At 40.2% G+C, this 25,182-nt stretch overlaps 1 protein-coding gene across 1 annotated transcript in view; it reads left to right on the forward strand.

Moving 5' to 3' along the window:
• Positions 1 to 22,577, forward strand: part of KCNQ3 (potassium voltage-gated channel subfamily Q member 3) — a 118,656-nt gene extending 96,079 nt beyond the window's left edge. The window contains exons 11-16 of the mRNA XM_075827939.1: positions 4,628 to 4,830; positions 6,936 to 7,038; positions 9,357 to 9,488; positions 9,661 to 9,771; positions 11,524 to 11,602; positions 13,155 to 22,577. Of these exons, the coding sequence (XP_075684054.1) occupies positions 4,628 to 4,830; positions 6,936 to 7,038; positions 9,357 to 9,488; positions 9,661 to 9,771; positions 11,524 to 11,602; positions 13,155 to 13,877 (1,351 nt within the window). The 3' untranslated portion in view covers positions 13,878 to 22,577. The remainder of the gene's footprint in view (positions 1 to 4,627; positions 4,831 to 6,935; positions 7,039 to 9,356; positions 9,489 to 9,660; positions 9,772 to 11,523; positions 11,603 to 13,154) is intronic.
• Positions 22,578 to 25,182: the final 2,605 nt, after the last annotated feature.

Here is a 25,182-nt window from a genome sequence, read left to right on the forward strand (position 1 = left end):
TTCACACTCATATAGCACAGCGCGGCACCGATACTGATCGTGTGCATTCACACTCATATAGCACAGCGCGGCACCTATACTGATCGTGTGCATTCACACTCATATAGCACAGCGCGGCACCTATACTGATCGAGTGCATTCACACTCATATAGCACAGCGCGGCACCTATACTGATCGTGTGCATTCACACTCGTAGCACAGCACGGCACCTATACTGATCGTGTGCATTCACACCCATGTAGCACAGCACGGCACCTATACTGATCGTGTGCATTTACACTCATGTAGCACAGCGCGGCACCTATACTGATCGTGTGCATTCACACTCATGTAGCACAGCGCGGCACCTATACTGATTGTGTGCATTCACACTCATATAGCACAGCACGGCACCTATACTGATCGTGTGCATTCACACCCATATAGCACAGCGCGGCACCTATACTGATCGTGTGCATTCACACTCATATAGCACAGCGCGGCACCTATACTGATCGTGTTCATTCACACCCATATAGCACAGCGCGGCACCTATACTGATCGTGTGCATTCACACTCATGTAGCACAGCGCGGCACCTATACTGATCGTGTGCATTCACACTCATGTAGCACAGCGCGGCACCTATACTGATAGTGTGCATTCACACGTGACAGAGAATGTATACCTAGAGACTAAAGTGTGCCTTCACACTGAAAAACGTGAACACCTAACGCGTTTCTGCGTCCTTTAGTTGTATAGGACGTTTCTTCAGAGGTGTATAGCGAGACCGGGGCAGATTACCACATCAATTTCCTGTGCAATATTCCCAAGCCGTCCTGTGTCTGATAGAACTTTACTCTAGCAGCACGGTTCTGGTATCTGACCGCAGCGCATGCGACGAAACGCCGGCTATTTAAGCATTTAGCCCTGCCCATGCAGAGGCTGTACGATTGTATCAATCCTCCAATCAGAGGACGCCACATCATCAACTGCTCCGCCCCCTCAGGAGTTCGTCCAGATCCATCACCCCTGAGCATATTGAACGACGCCTAGCGTCACGTTACCATGGGAACCTCCAAGTGGCTGCAAACCCAAATAGAGGGGTAATATATAGAAGGGAGACGCTGTATACTGAGATGGGTCAGAGGTCATATAGGAATAAAAGCTGAAACATGGACAATTACATAGAACCAGCCAAATAGCAAGAGACATCAACTAACAATTGGTTAGCCTGGTATCTTTAGGAACATCGTATCTCGCATGCTGCGCTGCTTCTGTAACTGCCATTCACTACTATTGGAGTTACGGAAACAGCGGAGCTCAGCGAGTTACGCTGTTTACGTATCTCACGACCATATAACGTTTTTCATGGTCGGAAAACACCTCACTCAGCCGCAACACAGAGCAGCTGAACGGGGGCCCCATTCTGGAGATAGGTGCGGGTCCCAGTGGTGGGATCCGCATCTATCTGACATTTATTACATATCCTGTGGATATCCCATAAATGTCTCTCGTGGGAAAACCCCTTTAGTATTAAAATTTTCTTTTAAGTGTTCTTTTTCAGGCGGAATTAATCATTTTTGTACTCGAATGCAAAAACATCTAAAAATTTCTTTAAATATCTAATGAATATTTCTAGGACTTTGTCTACGGCAGTACATGTGTCCATGGCAGTGTATGTCTGTGGTGGTACATGACTATAGGAGTACATGTCTAAGGCCCCATGCACAGGAATGTAAAAACGCCCGTAATTACGGGCCCATAGACTTCTATTGGCCCACGGGTACCTTCCCGTTTGCTTACGGGAAGGTGCCCGGGCCGTTGAAAAATATAGAACATGTCCTATTTCAGGCCGTAATTATGGCACGGGCAGGCCCATAGAAGTCTATGGGGCTCTCGTAATTACAGGAGGGCTACGTGTGTGCACCCGTAATTACGGGAGCGTTGCTAGGCGACGTCAGAGGATAGTCACTGTCCAGGGTGCTGAAAGAGTTAAACGATCAGTGCAGGATAGAGAGAAGGGGCTGCACTGATCGGCAGTAACTCTTTCAGCACCCTGGACAGTGAGTACCATGCGCGGCGCTCACAAAAACCCACAAAAAAAAAAGAAGTTTATACTTACCCAGAACTCCCTGCTTCCTCCAGTCCGGCCTCCCGGGATGACATTTCAGCCCATGTGACCGCTGCAGCCAATCACAGGGTGCAGTGGTCACATGGACTTCCACAGCCAATCACAGGCTGCAGCGGTCACATGGACTGCCGCGTCATCCAGAAGGTCGGACTGGATATCAAAAGAGGGATGCGTCACCAAGACAGCCGGGGTACGTATGAACTTCTTTTACTTACAGTCGCTGCGTTCCGCTGCGGAAACTGTGCCCGAAAGGGCTGCCCCTTCTCTCTATCCAGCACTGATAGAGAGAAGGGGCTGCCGATTAGTGCAGTGCAATTTTGCAGAGAAAACGGGTCAGTAAATACGGATGGAATACTGGTGACAAAGGAGCCGTATTTACGCCAGTATTTACAGACGGGATAAAATAAGTTTGTGTGCATGGGGCCTAAGGGTGTACATTTATGGAAGTGCATGTATATAGCTGTACATGTCTATGGCAGTGCATGGTTGTAGGACTTTATGTCTATGGCAATACAGTGTCATGTCTTTCTAGGGCAGTACATATCTATAGAATTGGAAGTTTATGGCCATCCATGTTGTATAGATAATGAAGGGAAAGAAGGGAGGCACATGAAACAAGCAAATTCAGAAATGGATGTCAAATATGGTTGGGTGGGGGGGGGGGGGGGGGAGGGGCATGTACTTCAGATAAAACTCAATATGCTCTACAATGTTTTTAGTTTTATGTGAATATCCTTAAATTGAATTGATTTAGAAAAAGTAGAATGTAATTAAATGGAAGTGAATGAAATTTGACTTATTTTGGCAGAATGGACTAGTAAGTGGATAAGAAGCTGTGATTACACTGAGTGCTGTAAATAATAGAACTGTTTCCTTTATATGAATAGCTGCGCACAGCGTGTTATTATCACACTCCGTCTGCAAATAATTATCACACAAAACAACTGCACAAGATGATGGCAAGGCAGAATATTTACATCAAGCAAACTTCGAAATGTTTCTATAAAATACGGGGTCACTGTGACTTTTATCCATCATGTAGACAGGAGTGGTATATTTTTTCATTAAAGTCCCAGCCCCCCATTAAAGGTTATAATTTTAGCTCTAAGGACATTTTCCCTGATAATAATGCAGGGAGGCCAGAAAAAAAAACCCACCAAATGACAAAAAGTTTAACTCTGGCACGTCCTAAGTAGCCTGACTGACGCGTTTTGTTTTATTTGTATTCTGTCCTTTAATAGGATGTATGAGATTAAAAAGAAGATTCTGCTTTTTGTCTCCAGAAACAGTGCTGCTCTTCTCCACGGGTTATGTCAGGTATTGCGGATTATTCAGATTTAAAGGGGTATTTCAGCCAAGGAAAGTGACGGTATATTGCTAGGATATACCGTCACTTGCTGACTAAACAGTAAATAGTTTGAATTTGTTTGTGTTATCCCTCTAAATGTGACTGAGCTGCAATACTCTAAATAGACCATGGAAGTCGCCACAATGAATTGCTCCTTCTCAATTTTTCCCTGCACTGCACTTTCCATTCACTTAAATGGGACTGAGATTCTCTCACAGCCTCTGGACGTGATAAGCAGGGTACCCAGCGATCGGACGTTGGGATATACGTTGACTGGAATACCCCTTTAAGAAATTGAGGCTAAGCTGCACTACCAGGTACAGCTCAAGGACAAGGGTGGTGCTGTTTCTGCAAAAAAAGGCAGACCCTTTTTTTCTAATCCTTTTAAGATTGTCCAGCTGGTATCATTATTTTGTAGCACTATATATATATATATATATATATATATATATATATATAAAATTTATTATTATTATTATTTTTTTCCTAGTTGTGGCCATATTGGAGGCAAACACTTCCTTCCTGTATTGCCTCTACAGACAGTACAGCAGGAGGAGTGTGCTTTATGGCAAATGCAATCAATGGGATTTTATGGAAAGAAAAATGTTTATAGTCTAATTCAGTCTCCAGGAAGTGATGGAGTACACCCTCTACCTAGAGACCAGGAAGTGGCAGGGGAGCTGTATACGGAGCCTTATCTGTGTATATAGTTTATAATGTTACTATCTAGGCCGCTACTAGTACAATAAAGCTGCAATCTGTTATTAAATCTTCCACCCTCTAATGATAATGAGATGACTCTTCTTCCCTTGCCCTCTAATGATAAAGAGATGACCCTGCTGACTCTGTCCCAGTCTATACAGCAAAGCAGAAAGTGAGGTTCAGCAAACAGAAAATGTCATCTGAATTGTGTATGCTCCAATTACAAGTGTAAAATCACTAATTGGCAAAGAAAATACACAGGATAGGTATTTTATTTAAAGAACAAGTGCATCTAAAATATTTTTATTACAAATACAATAAAAATTTACTGGAAAAAATGCAAAGGAAATAAAAGCAGCAAATTTTGGGTCATGATTCATTGCAGTGTGTGCAAATTAATTTGATTTCACAGTTTACCTATATTGTGACTTATTGTCTAAGGTGCATACTTTAATTCTTTTTAGTCAAAGGTGGAGCTTGTTGGATCGGGTACGGTTATCCAACCCACGCGGAAACAGCCCCAAAGCAAAAACATTTTCCCCACTGAACGCAGATGGCGTAGAAGAGAGCCCCTCGAAAGAGCCAAAAAACATTGCATTGAGTAATAAGGAACGATTCCGCACCGCACTAAGGATGAAAGCTTACGCTTTTTGGCAAAGTTCAGAAGGTAAAATTCTAAGAACAAATTTCTGACTGTTTTAGGGTCCTTTATGATAACACTGGTTCGGAAAATAAGGAAGATGTTCCTCTTGCATACTTAGACAGCCTATTGATTTCAATAATCTCCCCTGTGGTGGTTGTCAGACGGCCTGTAGAAATAATGACTGTCATGGGGCCTACAGAGGGTGGTGTGTACCCACAGTGTTGCCAACGCGTTTGGCATGGGGCTAAACTGGGGAGTGGAGTCTAAGGGATAGCTAGGTGTTCACTCTTTAACCTTCGTACGGAGATGTGAACTTAGCTTCTAGTATCCCCAGGTTGCTACCCCCAGAGTAGTCTCTGTTGGCAACGGCCGGCATGGATTGGCGAGGTACAAAAACAGCAAGCAACATGCAGGATCCGGTATTAGCTTACGTCAGGGCAGGCGGCAATCGTTAACTCATGGTTAGCAGCGTCAGAGGTCACTGCAGGTGGCAGACGGTTCTCACAGTAAACAGGCAAATGGTCATGGCCGGTGGCAGACAGGAATGGTCAAATTCAAGAAGGGTCAATAACAGAATGTCCAAATAGATAATACAGGAATGACTGTTAGCAAGCTAGAGTATGATCCTAATTTGCTATCCATGGAGCAATGTGGGCGGTACAATGTGGGCGGTACAATGTGGGAGGTACAATGTGGGCGGTACAATCTGGGCGGTACAATCTGGGCGGTACAATCTGGGCGGTACAATGTGGAAGGTACCTTAAATATATCCAAAAAAGCTGGGTGGAATTTGGCTCACGCTGGCCCTTTAGGAGCAGATGGGTTGGCGCACAGCAGGAGAGCCAGGAAGAAAAAGGCGGTGGGGAAGGCTGCTAACCGCCTGGGAGCCAGTAGATGCCGTGGACAGGTAAGTACACGTCGGCGGGAAATGGCAGCGAGTATTGCAGTGCTACTATAGACAAAATGAGTACTTGCTGCCAGATTACAGCTGATTGCTGGGGGTCCCAGCAGGGGGACAACATGTGATTAGTTTATCATCAGAGGACCCTTCTAACACAAAGGGATTATTCAAATCAGAGAACCCCTTTAAGGAACTGGGTTTTATATGCTAAGTAGATAAACGTATCCTATACTGAGCTCTAGTTGGACAAACAAACCATCAGCCATTCACTGCATTTATTGGTGTCATGTTTTGTTTGTACAGGCAGGAAGATGTAGATGAAGGATCTGTTACACGGCCCGACGAGGACCGTGTAAATAAGCGTCGATCAACGAGACAGCTCGTTGATCGGCGCTCGTTTGCTCCTTTCCTAAGGAGCTAATATGGAGACGAGCGCTCGTTACTACGATCGCTCGTCCCCATACAATTCTATCATGTCGGCAGCATGTCATTGTTTACACAGGGAGATATGCTGCCGACAACGATAAAAGTTTCTGCATTTAAAACGATGCAATCAACCGATAAATGATCGTTCTTCGGCTGATCGTTGCCCTGTTTACACTGGGCAATTATCGGGAACCATTAATTGGCCAGTGCAAAAGGGCCTTTACTGTCTGACTCTTACCTCTTTCATGACAATATTTCTGGTTCTACCAAGCCTTACAGGCATTTATTGCTTTTTAGATTTGAATGATCGCCTAATGATCAGCTGATTAAAGGTAGTCTCTCTGCTGGGGCCCAATGATCAGCTGTAATCTGTGAGGGAACTCGACAGCAAGTGTTACATTTCCCTGCAGCGCCACCACAGGGGAAATGAATGATTGCACAGTTCCTATTGAAATCAATGTGTTGTCTATGTAATTCATGGACATACCGGGTCCTCCAGAGAAAGAGACACTCTCTGTAGCCACTCTGACTGATAAATGAGAGTCCTGAACAAGGACCACTGTTTACTCAGAATTCCCTTTTTAGAGTATTTGAAAAAGGTTTTACAAAACCAGACTACCCTTTAATTGACAAATTCAACACATATGTGATATATTGCAAAGTATGGGGAAAAAAGAAGTAAATACATAATAATAATGTGAGGACATACTCAGTCCCTGAAATATAAATCCCTGTATGGTAAAGTTGAACTTTTTCTTCTATACATTCATTCGACTTAATAATTCTCTTATCTGTTCTGTAGATGCTGGAACAGCTGGAGATCCCATGGCTGAATCTGGATACAGTAATGAGTTCTTGCTAGAAGATTTAATCCCTACGATAAAAGTGGCTATCCATGCCTCGAGGTATTCCAGATATATCCGTCCTATTATCTTGTATGAATATGAAGTTTGTAGACCAGCATGAGGTCCCATCCCTGAACTTGTAGACCATATTATGTCTGTGAGGGTGGAAACACTGTAAATCTGTTTTATGGCAGTCACTTACTCTTATTCCTAAACACTAAAATGTTCTACATCGTTCTATGAATGTGTGATCTGGCATCAAGGATTAAGTGCACAGGACATGGAAGATTATTTTTTTTCATTAAAATAGCCTATAAAGCAGGGGTGGGGAACCTTTTTTCTGCCAAGGACCATTTGGATATTTATAACATCATTTGCGGGCCATACAAAATGATCAATTTGCCTGTTATATTTGGTCAAACATCTAATTAACTCACCTCTAATGTGATGGCGGGAGCTGCTTCTCTTTGGCGTGTGATGTTAGCCGCTATTGATGATGTTGCGTCGGTCAGTCTGGAGCGCGGTCGACTCGGTAAGTTTTGAAAAGAAATGCTTGAAGCAGTAAGTTGTTCCAACTTACTTACTTTAAAGGGGTTTTCCCATCAGGGACATTTATGGCATATCCACTTGATATATCATAAATGTCAGATAGATGCGGGTCCCATCTGAGACCCACACCTATCTCTAGCATGGGCCCCCTAAACCCTGTTATACCTCTCTGTGTTGCATCTGAAGAGTGTGATTTCCCACCATGAAGAAGAAAACAGCATAGTTCGCTGAGCTATGCTGTTTCCGTAACTCCCATAGTAGTAAATGGCAGTTACAAAAGCAGCTTAGCATGCGAGTTACGCTGATTCCGTAACTACCATTCAGTTCTATGGGACTTACGGAAACAGCGTAGCTCAGCGAGCTACGCTGTTTTCTTATTCATGGTCGGAAATCAGCCGCAACACACAGAGGTAAAACAGGGTTTAGGGGGCCCCGTTCTAGAGATAGATCTGGGACCCGCACCTATCTGACGTTTATGACATATCCTGTGAATATATCATAAAAGTCCATGATGGGAAAACCCCTTTAAGTCACCTGACCTCTCTTCATGCGTTTAGGACAGGTCCTATGTCTACACTACAGCTACATTTCTACATTTAGGCCTCAGCTAAGTTACTAGATTTTAGGAGCAGGAGGAAGGCAGATGGAGCCAAGTACTTTCATCACTACTAGTCGGTCTGAGTGAGGAGGTCAGTGCGTGCCGGCCCGGGAGTGGACCAGTCCAGTCACCTGACCTGAGTCACCTGACCTTACGTCAGGTGACTCAGGTCAGGTGACTGGACTGGTCCACTCCCGTGCCGGCACGCACCGGCCTCACTCAGACCGCCGCCATACTTGGCTGAGACCACCGCCCTCCTACTGCTCCTAAATGTGAGTGAGTAGGGCGGACGGAGCCAAGTAATGAATGACGCGGCGGCAGTGCGGTATGAGTGAGGTCGGGCCAGACCAAATGATGTCGCGGACCTTATAAGGCCCACGGGCCGGACGTTCCCCACCCCTGCTATAAAGAAACAGTTGTATACAAATACAAATATCTGTTTTATATATATATATATATATATATATATATATAAATTTTTTTAGAAGAGAGCAGCGCTATACTTTAGTAGAGAAGTGGATGCATCTTGGGCCTTTCTCAAACTCTATAAAAGTTTGTTATTTACTAACAAACCTTTTTGTGATCGCTGTGACAGGAAACCACAGCAATCACATGCCCAACGTCCATTCTGATTGGTCTCTTGGTAAAACTCAGTGATCTCCGCTGTATAGCGTCAAAGAGCTTTGATGGAGCCGGAGGAACGTGGAGTGAGGAACTCTATAGAACATTTTAAAACGCCATTGCAGGGATAGGTGTGGACAGACAGGACGTTTATAGTCTATGAGCAGTCAGCAACCGGAATATGCCATTTTCTGATGATACATTCTCTCTTTTATTAACCAGTTTCTAGCCCGGTCCTGAACAGTTAAAGAGACCCACCATAATCCCACGCCATTACATCCTCTCTTTATCTTAAGTTCTGCCAACTATGGTTTGCTCCAAGCTATTCCACATCCATAAAAATTTTTCCAGGACCATTATTTTGGTGTTTACAAAAGTGAACAGTTCCTTGGAGATTGGGGGATGTTGGAGGCGCTCTCCATATGCATATATTCCTTTTACACTAAAGTCACATCATTCATGGTGACCACATCCCAAAATTGCTACTCGCAAATTAGGTCGGGCCCCGCGGTTAAAAGGGTGAACATTGTTGTTGGTTTGGAGTAAGTGGTTACGTGATGTCGGTAAAAGTAAGAATAAATGATAATATGTAACTTTGTCCTAAATGCAGAATACTACAATTCCTTTTACGTAAGAAAAAATTTAAGGAGACACTGAGGCCTTATGATGTGAAAGACGTTATAGAGCAATATTCTGCAGGCCATTTGGACATGCTCGCTAGGATTAAATACCTCCAGTCAAGGTAACCCAATACTATGCCAAAATTTGAGTTTTTAATTTTTTTGCTTGGTTACTTGAAAATTACCAAAATGTATAAATTTGTATTTTTGCAAAATTGGTCAAAATTTTGTGTACAAAAAAGGGGCAAAAATGGTTACAGATTTAGATTGAGTTTTTTTCTTCTCCTTCTTCAGAATAGATATGGTCTTTTCTCCAGGTCCCCTTTCTACACCCAAACATAAGAAGTCCCAAAAAGGAATGGGTGGTCTTGGTGGATATGGGTATCCATCCCAACAGTCTCCAAGGTAATAAAACTGTCATTTTGTTCATGGAAGTCCAATGACGTAAAAAAAAAAAAAATAATTAACATTTACATTTTATGTTGTTTTATTTTTACTGAAATCTGAACTGAACTATTCTCTGAAACATCTGAGATATTTTATATATATATATATATATATATATATATATATATATATATATATATATATATATATAAAAATGACCATTGAGAAATATACCAAACAATATGATGTGTACAAGTTTTTCTTCTCCCTCTTTCTTTCGTGGATTTTATAGTTCTTTTCTCTTGGTTATTAGAGCCTCATTTAAAATTTCGGTAAAGTTTGGGTATTCTCTATTTTTAAAATGGCATAAAAAGTTGAATTTTAATACATAATAATACCACTCCCAGTTAATAGAAGTTATTAGTATATGTACAACAGAGCACATTTTTGTCAGCAGCTCTTTTTCAGTGATTATCCAGGTAAATTTGGATTACAATATCAACATTTTTTTTATAAACTTTTTATTTTGGCAAATTTTTTTTTTTTTAAATGTACTGTACATGAAGGGTTAATAAAATATTCTAGTTGCTCTAAATTACTCTTGTTCGAATCTGGTAACCAGGGGAAAAGCCCAGCAGGTCATGCTTTTCACCTTTAGGTCTTCTTTTTACCATAGACTTCTGTAGAGGTCATCTGTACTCTGTTGGCCCCATTTTTTTTTTCTCAAATTAGTTTCCCGTGAGTTTGTTTCCCTTGATTATGCTATGGCTGTGAGACCGTTCTAACCCTCTAGAGGTGATCGGCAAGGCAAAAGTGACCAGGATCAAATCCAAGCCTGGGATACACTGTAGGTTAGGGGAGAAAGGAGTGTTAGAGACAGCCGATAAACACTATAACGGGTGCCCTACTGATGTCAGTGGTGGTACTATATACTGGTCCACTGTGGATAATTTATTTTGTTGGAAGGGTTTTTGTTAAAAATAGATGATTACAGGATTTTCCGCTGCTGGGACCTCCAGTGATCAGCTGTAATCTGTAGGCTAACCTGCAGCACCACCACAGGTGGAGTGAAGCATTACGCCAGTCTCATTGATGTCAATGGGCTGTCCATGTAATGCATGGACATTTGAGTCCTCCAGAGTTGGAGACGCTCTTTGTAGCTTTACTCCGCTCTGGCGAATTGATTGAGGTCAAGAATAAGGGACTCCTCTAATCAACTCTGAATGCTATAATATTGAAAGTGAATTTTCTAAACCAGTTTAAGGAAATTTGTAAGAAAAGACAGGGCAGCACAAATATTTCCGAAGGAACTACCATGTCATACTGCAATTTTTTGGTAGAATTCATTGCAGAATGTTTTCATCTTATCCTCCATGTATACTGAAAGGGGATCTAGAATAGAAATAGTGATATATTAGGGAAAGATTCATGCTTCTACCCAAGGGCATGCGTATCATAAAGTCAGACCATGTGGCTTCTATGGGGCCCTTGGAGAGAGGGGGCCCAGTACTGGTTGTTCCTATCCCCTCTGCTATTAAGTAGTGAGAACATGTGCAAGACTCCCTTCTCCAGAGGAACCGCATTGTTTGCAAACACAGAGTTGGGGAAATAACCAATGGGTCATGATAAGGGCGTGGAGGGGAAAAAAAACACCTGGACCTTCTGACCTTGGTGGCAAAACTGTTCATCATAATGGGGGGCCAGTTCATCTTTGCTATGGAGCCCCCTCTCTTCTTAGCCACTGCTTCTACCTTATTTTTATCTTTCTAGGCATGATCCCTATGGGTCCAAAGCTTCAGATTTTGAAGACCAAAGCATGATGGGAAAATTTGTGAAAGTAGAGAGACAGGTATTGTATTGTATTGATTTTCTAACTTTCAGAACTCACTTTGATTTTTCCTGTTTTGCAAAACATTTTGCTCAAAAGCTCCTGGATTGTTATCTTTTTATAATGTGGAAACATTCTGTGTCTAGTCTGTGTGCAGGCATGAAGCTATAAGAGGTGCAGAGGCAGCTGTGCCCTGCTGCTTGAGGAGACCCAGATGCCCCTCTGGGCTATTGTTTGGCTTACTTTAAACCACTTTTTTTACGCCAGAATTTTGGTGCAATATGCTCAAAGCCATTCCCCATTGTTGGACAAGTCGCAAACTTTATTGATAAATGTGTCTAAAATGATTTGGGTCAAAAAGAAGGTGAATCTTAGGCCAGAATTCTGGTGCAACACCGATAGTACAATTTCTCACTATTTTCAGGATCTCTGCTTGTTGTCAGTGATTGGAAAATTCTATTTTACATCCAGCTGCTGAAAACCTGTATACACCTAATACTTTTTACAGTTGAGGGTTTGCTATTCAATCTAGACACTTCTTTGTAAGTGAAACAGCCTGGAATCCAGACTGTTGCATTTATACTGCATTTATACATTGTAGCAAACTATCAGGACAAGAAGGAGATTTGTGCTGCTGATTTATGTAGTGGATTGACTAGATAGGTTACAACCTTCTTTAAAGTGGAATCCAGCCTCCCCTTTTACTCAGGGTCTTTTGTCTTATTAGAGGTGTATAATCTACGTGAACATGCACTGACTTCCTGAAGAGCTTGTGCTTATTCAAAGCACCCAGAGCTGCAGTGTAAAGCATGGTGGAGGAATATAGCCTGTGTCATTGATGAAACAGAAGGTGTGCTCAGACTACCTCAAACTTCCTTTACAACTTAAACTACCATGCATCTCAAATGCAATTTGTGCTTACAGCTGTGCCCTAATAGAGCACAGCTGAAAAGCAAAAAATAAATATCATCACCTGTATCATAAGCATCACTCATTGAGTAGTGCCTTTAATACCAATTGAAATTCAGCTTTGACCTTTAAAGGGTAACTAAAACTTTAAAAAACATTTGAGATGTCATAGTGACATGATTGGTGGGGTTCCAAGCACTTAGAGCCCCACGATCGCTAAAATGAAGTGGCAAAAGTGATCGGGTGAGCGCTGTGCCGCTTAGTTTCTGATCGACTTTCTTCGGAAAGCTGGGCCAGCAGTGTATGAACTCATAGACTTTCTAACGTGCCCGTAATGCAACCAGAAAAGAAGCAGCACAGCGTTCACCCGAGCGCTTCTGCTGCTTCATTTTAGCGATCGGTGGGGGTCTCAGTGCTCGGACCCTCACCGATCAAAGCTTTTGACAAGTCACTATGATATGTCAAAACTTTTTTAAAAGTTTAATAAATGGCTCTTAACCTAATGAGGAATGTCAATTTGTTTTGGCGTGCCCGGCAGGATCTCCCTTTGTAAGATCAGCATTAGACCAACGAAGCAATGTCTGTTTTTTAAATATTTGCATTGTCTAAGCTGGTAGCTTACATGTCTTGTTTTACATCTTGTTTATTTTTAATATTTTCCCAGGTCCAAGATATGGAAAAGAAATTAGACTTTTTGGTTGATATGCATTTGCAGCACATGGACCAACTGCAGGTCCAGGTAACGGAGTACTACCCACTTAGGGAGTCACAAGTGGAAGAGGAGGGAGAAGAGAGCAGATATTCTGAAGTTGGTAGGGTCGTTTACAACTATACAGAGTCCTGCACCCATAGAAATCCTTACGACATGCACCAAGTTTCTTTTAACAATTTGGATCAGTATGGGTTCTTTGATGATTACCCTGTGGAATTTACTGCACCCATGCCTTTTAATGGTGAAAACTGTTCCAGGAAGAGCATGACCTCTTCACCCAATTATACAGAAAGGCCAACAGATTTGCCTATTCAGACTTTAATAGACACTCGGGTCAACTTTCGACATGAAAGAGAGATCTCAAATCCATATGTCGAAAGAGTCTCCCCGATACATAGAAGAAGTTTTACAAGAGATAGTGACACGCCACTTTCTCTTCTCTCAGTCAACCATGATGAACTTCAGAGGTCTCTAAGTGGTTTCAGTATTTCCCAAGAAAAAGAAGACTTTAATTTTGGCCCAAATGGCTCAACGTGGATGAGAGATAAACGTTACTTAGCGGAAGGTGAAACGGATACAGATACGGACCCATTGACACCTAGCGGCCCCATGACCTTGTCGTCAACGGGAGATGGTATTTCAGATTCAGCATGGACACCTTCAAAACCAGTTTAAAACCAGGAGGCCCAGGGGGAAATGACCTTTACTTACAATGTACTAATTCTTTGTATAAGTCACTATACACTTTCCAAAGTTGAATAGTTGAAAAGAGAAAACATCACCAACGGCTAAATATGATGCATGTTTAACTTTGTAGTCATGGCATCATCTCACATCATTTTTGTCACTTTTATTTAGTTGCTCTTCACAAAAATGAAACCGCATTTAGAATCCAGCATGACTTGCATGCATTTACATGATATAAATGTAAAAAACGAAAAAAAGATACTATTTGATATTTTGTAATGATATGGCACATACCTAACCCATGGGTGGATCTATGCAGAAGGAAACTCATATGTCATCATTCCTTTCCCATCATTAACATGAGATTTTTATTTTCATTGAGCTGCAGTGTTATTTTAATTAAGCAATTTTTTTTTTTTATTTTTTTTATAAATTCAAGGCGATTGTAATTCTCAAACATTGGCTTTATGCGGCCTCCTGCAACTTTGATCTAACACATTGCTTCAGGATTTTTTTTTTAATTCTGTACCTTTTTTTCACATTGCCTGACCCCTTTTCCCTCCAATCTGGAGTTAAGACCAGATCAGAGAATCAGGCTGTGTAATACTGGCGATAATAATTATTCCGGTTATTGGAAGTGCTCAATATAATGCAGGGGTTTTTCCAATTTATTAAAAAGATCTCTGCAAGTAACATATAATATTTTGAAGGCATATGTACACTTTTGAAACCAAATTTCGTATTGCTCCAATGCATCTAAAATAAAGATTTTTTTAAAAAAAGTCTACAGTTTTGTGTATACAGCTTCTGTACAGACTTGTGCGTCTCCATGGTTACAGACTGCAAACACCGTAGTCTGATCCTGTCATATGTTACTAAACTTTTGTTTGTAGTCTTTAACAATTAAGACACATAGGTCTGCATAGGAGCTGTATACACCAAGTGGAAGTTTTTTCTATTGTTGTTTTTTAATCAAAACAAGTTACAAAGTTTTTTGTTTTATTTTTAGATGCATATGGGAAGTACCCTCAATTTGTAATGAAACTAAAGTACAGAATATAGACTGAAATTCACAGCAGTGTGTACTCTGCTACGGTAGACATAGAAGCATAGATAAATTAGCCAAAGAAACCGATAATCGAAAAAACAATAGATCAAAATCTGGTGCGTCAAATGAAAATTGATCAAATATGCTGATAAATGTGCTTCACCTGCGGATTTTGGTTATTTTATACAAGAAGCGTGCGCTGATTATGTCATCAAAAATGTAACAATAATATCCGATGTGGATGGAGAAATTCTCATTGTTTACACATTGGGGGAGAATTACTGAGCAAAATGTGCCAGAATTGTGGCCGAAATTGCGAGACAAAAAATTTAATACATGGCATGTGCCAAATTTATGATGTATTTTAGACGCTTTACATCTTATTTATTCAATTTGTGAAAAATATTCTTGGTATAAGAAAGAGGAAACTTTCTCACGTTTTGTGAGTTGCGCCAAATTGATCATTCTGGGTGTGCCAACGACCCCCACCCCCCCCTTGCTATAAATTATTTTCCTTAAAATAATTCCAACATATAATAATAAAAAATATTAGAAAGTTATTTAGAATCAGCATCTATGTCTATCATTTGAAATGTTGTACAAGCCATATCTAACACCCCCACCTTCTATGTAATTGTCTTGATTCTAGAACTTATGTACCATGAAAAATAGGGGCGTGTGCTTTGATGGTTTGTTCAGATTTAGGGGCGGAGCTTTGCTTCAAGCTATCCTAAAGGCCCAACTAGGGGGCAGTATTTTTAAGTCAATGTATTATTGTTATTAGAAAGGAGGTTCCTTTACTACGTTTTAGATTTTTCATCACCATTTCAATGAACCCAAAAAAAAAAAAAGCACTAGCCACACATAGATATATATTTATTTTACTTAACTAGTAATGGAATAATCGTCAGGGTCATTAACCAATTTTAATTTATATTAAAATGATATAGAAATCTGCCAAGTAAAAAAATGTCTAATTTATATTCTGAAGAAAAAAATTGTATTTTCATTGAGGTCTGAAGTTTACATAAGTCATGTTAAAGGGGAACTATAATTTTGTATGTTACCCGAACGGCCAATCTGATGTAATTGTTTACCGTACAGATGTAGCCGATCCCAGGTCATTGATGCCTGGCAATTTTGTATACAGAATAACGTATTAACAGCGCCATCTGTTGGCAAAAAAACATAAAAAGCAACAAGAAAAAATCATGATAGTATTGCAAGGTGTAATTGACAGACGTCAGGTGCTACATCTATATACATCATTTTGTTATGGTAATTTGGTATGAGAGTCTATACCATCTTAGATGGTCTCACTACCACATTGAATACTTCATTGATGTAAAAAAAAACTAAAAAACATAGATATCAAATAAAGCACCCCCTGCAGGTCATAACTGGTATTGCAAAAGAAGCGAATTTTATTATTCCAAACTATAAAATGAATAAACAAATTGTACACCAGGTTAAGCATGAAAAACAGCTCTGCTACCAGAAGAAAGAATACTGTCTCTCTAGCGCCACCTAGCTTATAATTCAATGTGCAATCCCTTAAAGAGTCAAAACAGTCGACAATACTGTTTCGGAGCTGTTGCATCTTGTCAGTACATACAAGGGTTCCGATTTGCACTACAGTCTATAGATGGGTATCATTGAAGGGAATGTCTAATTTTTTATTTTTTTTTTCATTAATTAGATTCCAGTCTATTAAAGAGAAATAATGTGTTTTTTATTTTTTAAAATGTGAAGTTATTTATTCTTTATTTTAAAAAACTTTCCTTGGCGGCGGCCATATTGAATAAACGCACTTCCTTTCCGTATCGTCTTTATAGACAGTGAAGTAGAGTGTGTGCCTTATGGCAACTACAATAAATGGGAGTCAATTGACAGAGAAATGTCATAGATTATTATAGATGGAAATTATGGCATACAGCTCCTTCCCCAGAGACCAACGAGTGACAAGGGAATGGCATACAGAGCCTTATATGTGTGTATAGTGTTACTACCCTGCTTTATCTAGGCCTCCTGCAGTACAATAGTGCTGTCATTAACTCACCAACCTTCTAATAATAATGAGATGACTCTGCTCATTTTGTCCCAGTCTCTACAGCAAAGCTGAAAAATAAGCTGCAGAAAACAGGAAGTGTCAGTCCATTATGACTTCCCTAGTGGCTAGTGGGAAAACTATCATTATAAATATTTCAAGATTTTAAAGTGGATAGTTACATAAAAATAAAAAAACATGAATGAAAAAAAAGATGGTTTTAATAAAAACGAATTTAAATAATATGTCATTTTCCGATTTATTCATTTCCTTTAAGTCGGACATTGTCTTACAGGAAAACCACCTATAGATGGCACTGGAGAGACAGTATACTTCCCTCTAGAGGAGAAGCTATTTAGCATATATGTCCCTGGGAGAATTGTCTTAAAGTCTCTCTACCTTGTGCTGGATCTCTGCAAGGAGAATCCGTATCTATAGTAACACCTGGTTTAGGCAATCTTCCATCATACCACACCAGTAACAAAAAGCCCCAACCTGCAAACTGTCAGCAATTAAAGAACCACAGGTCCTAGAGGGACTTGCCAGCTTTGCCACAACAGCTGAGGACTTGCAGTCCTTGAGTCGGAGAGGCTATCAACTTGTGATATTGTGCAAAGTAATTGTTTCGTTAGTGTTATGAGATGAGGGCGTCCATTGAAAGTGATCAACAGTAATATTTGTATTGTATTCTTTTACATTCATGCAACTCCAGAGAAAAACTGAACTCTAAAAAGCAGCAGAAGTTCCTTATAGTAATAGATCTGACTGGTAAAAATGCAATTGTTTAATTGCTCAAATTGCTTTAATTCCCCTATATCTGTCTAGGTCTGGGTACATCAAGGACCTATATGTAGACGCATCGATGATCATTACAGATTTAACAATAATTGTTTGTCCGTGATACAAAATGATTTGGTTCCAAATTGTGCAAATTTGTTCCATCTATATTGGCGACAACATATAGAAAACCATTTCAAATATTGTCCCAATAACTATCTTGATAGTCAAAAATATCAGAATGCTGGAAGGATCCCCGATCCAGCTTCCTGTCTGTGGCATTGTATTGACAAAGTTGGGGTTTACTCTGCTCTATCAGAAACACCACAACCAGTTACCAACCCTGACCTATAAATTAGACACTATACTATATATACTATATATTAGCCACTGGGTTATACCTAATTTTTTTGAATCAGTTGTCTATATGGATGATGAGATTTTCTTCTTGGAAGAAAACCCACACAAGCATGGAGAGTAGAAAAAAATCCATGCCGTATTGCCTCTGGTCATTTTTTAATCCAGGACCCCAGTGCTGCAAGGGAGCAAGTAAAGAAAAATGAAGGACTATATAAAAGGGTGGTCCTACCAATAGAAACTAATGGCATATCCATAGGACATATACATTTTTGAACGGCTGTTTCAATACCTCTGCTGGAGAGAGCCGCACCCGTGCACTGCCGCCTCCCTCTTCTCTTCACTGTTGTGGCTGTCACCTGGCTCCTCATACAAAACAGGGTCATGGTACTCCTCTCTCCTGATAGGTTGGACCCTCACTTCTCAGAAGTTTATGTTATACGCTATAGATATTCCATAAATAGCTGTAGGCCGAATTCCTCTTTAAGAGGGCTTTCATCGACTGGATGCTCATATTTTGGCATTTATATCCTATTTAAGGGATTTTTTGGATTTGGACAATACTTACTTGTTATAAGGGTCTCTTTACTATAGGCAGATCACAAAATATTCCTAGCAATCAGCTGTGAACTGTGGGGAAACCTGACAGTAAGTGTTCAATTTCCCTGCAGCGCCACCACAGGATAAACTATGTATTACACAGTGTCTATTAAAATCAATGTGTCAATTGTGTAATGCAGGACAGGACAGGTCCTCCAGAGCAAGAGGTGCTCTTTGTGACTGCTCTCCACTCTGGACAAGAGATGAGGATCCTGAACAGAGGACCCCCCTCTATTAACTCAGAATTCCCTAATAGGGTGTATGATGATGGGTTTTCTGAACTGTTGAGAGCAATCATGCATCAGCGGGTGTGAGGAGGAATCGGGCTGCTCATATCGATTTCTGTGAAGGCTGGTTCTGGTCATTTGCCATCATGGTTGTGACCATAGACTCTATGCCCACTCCCTCCTCATACCCGCTCCTACAGGATATATATTGCAAAGTGCGAGCGATCTTTGAACTTATACTATCCAAATCTGTTTTGTATTAGCATTGAACCCTTTTAAGTTCATGATTTTTGGGCATGCGAAAACCAAATTTACCTGCGAGGAACATTCCTATCACATTCTTCCCATATCATGATCTATGTTTCATTGAATTGTATTGTTTTGTTGCATGTTATAGTCGAGATACAATCTAAAAGAAACTAATCAAAATGTTATAAATAGTTTTGTTTATTCCTCCAATTACATATTATAGGAAATTCAAAAAGATATTCAAAAACAGCTCCACGGCTCATTTCAATGTGCATAATATAAATAGTGGCAGCAGTGCATGGCACCCTGGGAACTTTGATGCCTCCCAACACCCACTCACCTCCCTCAGGTCCTGTTCACATGGCGGAATTTTAGTGACGGAACCCGCCGCAAATTCTGGAGTAAAATTCCGCCTCCCATTCATTTCAATGGCAGTCGGAGGCTTCTTTTTTCCGCTAGATTACTTTTTTAAGCTAGCAGGAAAAAGAAGCATCCTGCTACAGTATAAATACCGTTTATATAGAGGGCACATACAGTATACACAGAGTACACATATAGGATGCATATACAAGACATACAGCATACATACTGTACACATACAGACATCTGCTATCGGCAGGTTTGGCCAATTTCTGTCTAATGTGAATTATCCCCTTCAGACTTCAGTTAACTGAACTTCTTAAAGGGACATGATGGTCATCAAAAAGTAACACATTTTTTAAATCAAACTTTTTGTGATTTTTGTTTTTGAAATTTGCAGTCATTTTTTTTAATTTTTATGGTGTTTACAAACGCTGCAGTCTTCACATAAATAGTCAGTTATACATATGTCCATCAAGTACGCATGTGTTGACATCTAGCGGACAGACTGCACACAGGTACAAAAACAATACCAAAAAAAACAACAACAAAAAACTTGTTTTCCAGCCTGTAGTAAAGTAATTGTTATTATCACCTCATTATCACCAAAGGGGTTCAAGGAATTGTATAAGAAAATAAGGGGTTGTAGGGGATTATAAAATTATTTCTTCTAAAAACAGCACCACACTTGTCCACAGGTTGTGTGTGGTATTACAGCTCAGCCTCATTCATGTCAATGGATCCGAACTTCAATACCAGGCACAAGCCTTGAACAAGTGTGGCACTGTTTTTGGAAGGTAGCATGTTTTTATGACCATGTACAACCCCTTTAGAAAAAAAATGGCTGCTTCTTTATAAAAAACAAAACGGGCCCTGCTCCATTCAAGTTAATCCTGATTATACACGGTATCTACATCCATCTATGCACATGAAAGCAAAGTCCATAGGGAAATGTCTTACATGTCAGTAAATTTTCTCCTTATTCATCTGTCATTTGCCATGGGGCGTACTATGGGCCCGATGATGTGCCACCATGGTTTGCATCTGATCTTTTCAACCTCCTATTCTCTCGTTTTCCTTAAAAAATAAATAATTTTCATATATTCAAATACCTGACGCCCCTTTTATTAATTTAAAAATGCAAAAACGGTTTTACTTCTGATATTCCTTTTTCTTAAAGGAGCAGTACCCAGAATTTTGTCAAAATTTTTTAAATAAAATGTTAGTATTTTAAAGGACCATTAATTTATCCGTATTCTGCATATTGCTACTTGGATTATACCAGGCATTTCAGCGTCAAGGGTGTCTATTGTTTTTATATATGTTTTTCTATGTTGAAGGTCAAACATGTTTTTTAAGGTCATAAACCAAAGGTCTGCAAACTGCGGCTTCATCATCACCATAAGGCTGGTTTTCTTCTCTGCAATGTCTTTGGTTTTGAAATGAGACTCTAGATACATTCCAGATAACCTCAGGGCATTTACTTGACATGGGTAAAGGTCATAGAAGCTCGTAGACTCTCTATGCTGATACTAGAAAACTGCCACAGTGTTAGTGCATATCTTTCACAGTGTAACTGAATATTTCACAATGGCTAGGAAATTTCATAAAGAGATAATAAACAATAATAAACTTTTTGTGTGGACAAAGCTTTAGTGATTAGTCCCTGACTTCTTGGGAATCTACATTAGGGTTAGGGATATATCACATTTTGTTTTGTTTTCTTGACTGAAAGAAATGGCAGAAAATACATTGTATTATTTTATTTTGTTGGACTGTATTATACTCCAGAGCTGCATTCACAATTCTGCTGGTTGTTATTGGAAACAGTCAGCGTACTTGTCCATAGACACCCCCTAATAACTTAGATGATTTCATATAATGAATGGGGCTATTCATTTTTTCTACATAAAATTACTGTACAGGGTTTGATGTAAAGAAAACATGTAAAAAAATGTACCTTCAATGACTGAATAACAGTCCGTATTACAGTCCAGAGCGACATTCACAATTCTGCTGATTGTCACTGGAGACCGTCAACAATCTTTTTGACAGACACACTCCTAACAGCTTAGCTCCTATAATGCTGGTGCGAGGCTGTTACATTTTCCTACATTGGATTACTGTACAGTGCCAGGTATAAAGAGGACTATTCCCTGAATGGAAATCCCCAGAGTAAACTCTACGCAGATACTGAACAAGCAGGAAGTACTGGAAGATTTCAGCTCTGAAGCCTGTGAAATTGTGAATGCAGCTGTGAACCATAAAACAGACAGGATCAGTATAAGATAAATAATATAATGTATTTACAAAGTGACTTATGTTTTTATGCAGATTTTTTTTCTATGTGTAAGTGCAAAATTGTGTCCAACAGTGGGCATTTACCACATGGTTCACCGATCACAACGGTTCCTTTTTACAGTAAATTTAATTGTACATCAGTACTTGGGGAGGAAAGGCGGTTCTTAAATTAAATTGCTAATCAGTGCTTGAAGGATGGGCACTTTTGGATCTTGACCCCCTGCCCCAATGGGCCCATTGGGGCATTACTCTCTATGGCAGGGACATCCCTGATACCCTTCCCTTTTTGTTATATAGAGCTACAATCCATAGAATATAGTGGACAATTAACTTTTACTTACTGCCAGTGTTACCAAATGTGTATCCTATTCGGCCAGTCAGGTCCAGAATCAGACTGTTAATATTGTCAACTTTTTGAATTTTTTGAATACCTAAAAACAAGGCGGATTTGAATGCTGTTGAATTGATTTCTTTACACCTGGGGCATAAGGTTAATACTCGTATTTGTGCCTTGCTCTACATAGCTTCATGTTACTGATCTGCTTTCTGAATTTTGGTTGATGAGGGAACACACAATTTTATACAAGTGACCTTTAGTGCTATTTACAATTATGAATTATTGTACTTTTTAAACCGTATCTGTAATTTATATTCTGACACTGTCTGATATTTGACAAAAGAAATAAAATGATGAATATGTTTATTTCAATATATATTATGCAATGGGTAATTCTTATCTGATTTTTTTAATGTTCAGTCAATAAAACCGCACCACTGATTATTACATTGTTGCTTCATTTATTCATTTTTTATGACATTTAAAGGGAAACTCCACCAGAGACACAAAATCATCCCTACAACCCACCTACCTCGCCTAGATTACAACAGCATTCTTCTATTCCCTCTCCCATGCCACCTATAACTTGTTTCTCAAAAGAGAATAGTCCAGTTTCTGTCCAGCATCTTAATTGTAGAAATCACTTTCTGCAGTCAGGTTACTACATGCCCCATAATGCCTTGCCCAGAGATCACATAGAGAGATGAAGCCAGATCACATCTAGTAGAAGTCATAGTTATATTCATTCTAAATTGTGAGCAGTATGCTGGAAGCCACTGATGCAGGTCTAAGGCACAGGAGAGGCGAGAGACTGTGCCTTATGCAGCAGCTTGCATGTCACAGGCAATATAGGCAATATAACTCCAGCTCACTGCAGGAAGTGGCAGGGGTGACTGGTAGACAAAAGCTTTACATCATGTACAGGAAGTTAAGTGGAGAGATTCAGTGACAACAGCAGAATACACAGGGCTAAGCAGATTTTTAGTTGTTACCCAGGGCATTCCTTGATTATTGGTAATGAATGTTCCATGGGACAGGTGTCATGTCCCAAGAAGGTGCTGGCCCTTTCTTTCTGGTTCCAAGCCACTTCCTCTGCCCCCAGTGGCCCCATAGTCCTGGCTTTCTCACACAGGCTGCCACTGATGTCCTGATCCTAAATACGCATGGGCATCTTCTTTAGATTTAAAGGGCTAATCCACAGGATTTCCTCATTTGCTGTCTAATTATTCTGTGGACCTTCCTCTACATATTCTAGTAAATAAGACCTAAGAAATTAAGTTCTTCATTTTCTGGGTTCATTTGTGACATGTTTCCTTACCTTGTGATTGATCTCTATTTATGATAACCAACTGTAATTGGTTTCCGGCCTGGTATGGCCCATACCTGTCTAACATTTATGAATGTTCATCTGCCTTGATATTTCTAAATTGTCTAACTAAGATTTTTCTAGTTTCTCAGTCAACTGGAGATCATTCTAGGAATTGCAACCTAAGCATTTCCTCCAGCACAGATCATGCCTCCCTGCAGAGCTAGAAGGTGAAGACTCCACACTCCAGTCTAGCCCAAAATCAAATCCAATAATATTTGCCCATTGGATCCATACAGTTGAGTAAAACTGAAATATAAAATACTGCTTGTAACAATACTTTTGTGCTTTCAGAGACTATTCCAAGGCTCCGTTCACATCTGCCTCCTAGTTTCCATCTGTAAGGAAAACCTGGACGCAGTGGCAATTCCATTGTACAACGGATACCACCGACAGAGCCCATTGACTTATAATGGGGTCCATCAGGTTTTGTCATGGTGTCTGTCACAGCACTATTCTTCCTGTCAAATCTGATGGGATCTGCGTCAGATGCTCCAAACGTAGTTTAAGATGAATTCCAAAAAGTTACAAGTAACAAATGACCATAATGTTGGCTACAGGCATCTCCAAGCTCCTTAACGTCTCACTTACATGGACACCCCAGATGTCGGAGTTTAGCGTGGTCTCTCCTTCTTCAAATTTCTCTCGGCAGCTGATCTGGTAAGAAACTGTTTTCCAAAAGAAATGTCTACCACAATTGTATACTGTGCCCCTGACCACAACAATGTCTTGATGGTGGACCTTACATTTAAGAAAACATTAAGATAGTATATGGCGTCATGCTTACAGGAGCCTGTGAGTAAATATATCCCCTGTGTTCATTATAGGATCCCTGCTACATTTCTTGGAATTTACCTTAATCTCCTTTGGAGTCATTCGAGTAACATTTTTGTCCGTCTGTTTTGGATTTTGTGCACCTGCCTGTCCCTCATTGTAATAAGTAATGACTATGCAGGTGCCGTGAAGTGCCCCATGAAGGGCCATGACGTTCATTGGGTCAGCAGTCTCCAGGCTTCGGTGATCATACTCCGTTTTGGCTCCTTGATGTTCACTTTGCTCCCCATAGCTATGTCATTTTCACAAGAGAGACATTGTGCAGAAAAACTGCAGGTCACAATAGGGTTTAAAATGTCTTTTACTGGGCCTCTTCAAAAAGAAAAGACTAAAGGTAGCCCTAGACGTGGGAGAATTGATGGCTAAGTCATCGTTCAGCTGACAGCAGTTATTACCATGCATATTTGCTTTGGCAATGTAATTTTAGTAGATCAGCACAGCGGCATTCTTGACCGGTCCAGGACTTTGCACCTCTTGACTGTAAACTTACTGGTGCCATATATCTAGCCACCCGGGCAGAGGCGTAGATGAAAGCTTTATGGACTAAATAGAAAATATTACCGTGTGCTATTTATAATACTTCTTACGTGTCTTCTTACGTGGCAGATCGGCCTTTCGCCCAGTTCAGACAACAATGCCCACAAATTTCTGCTACATCTGTACCCCCTATAGATATGGCCCGGCTCTCATTGATACTCTAAGCAGAGTTTGGTCTATTCCACTATTCCATTATGTGAGAATTCACAGTACAACCCTTTCAATATTCAGTTTTCGTGCCCCCGAACGTTCT

This window comes from Rhinoderma darwinii, chromosome 5, assembly GCF_050947455.1.
Source record: "Rhinoderma darwinii isolate aRhiDar2 chromosome 5, aRhiDar2.hap1, whole genome shotgun sequence".
Lineage (NCBI taxonomy): Eukaryota > Metazoa > Chordata > Amphibia > Anura > Rhinodermatidae > Rhinoderma > Rhinoderma darwinii.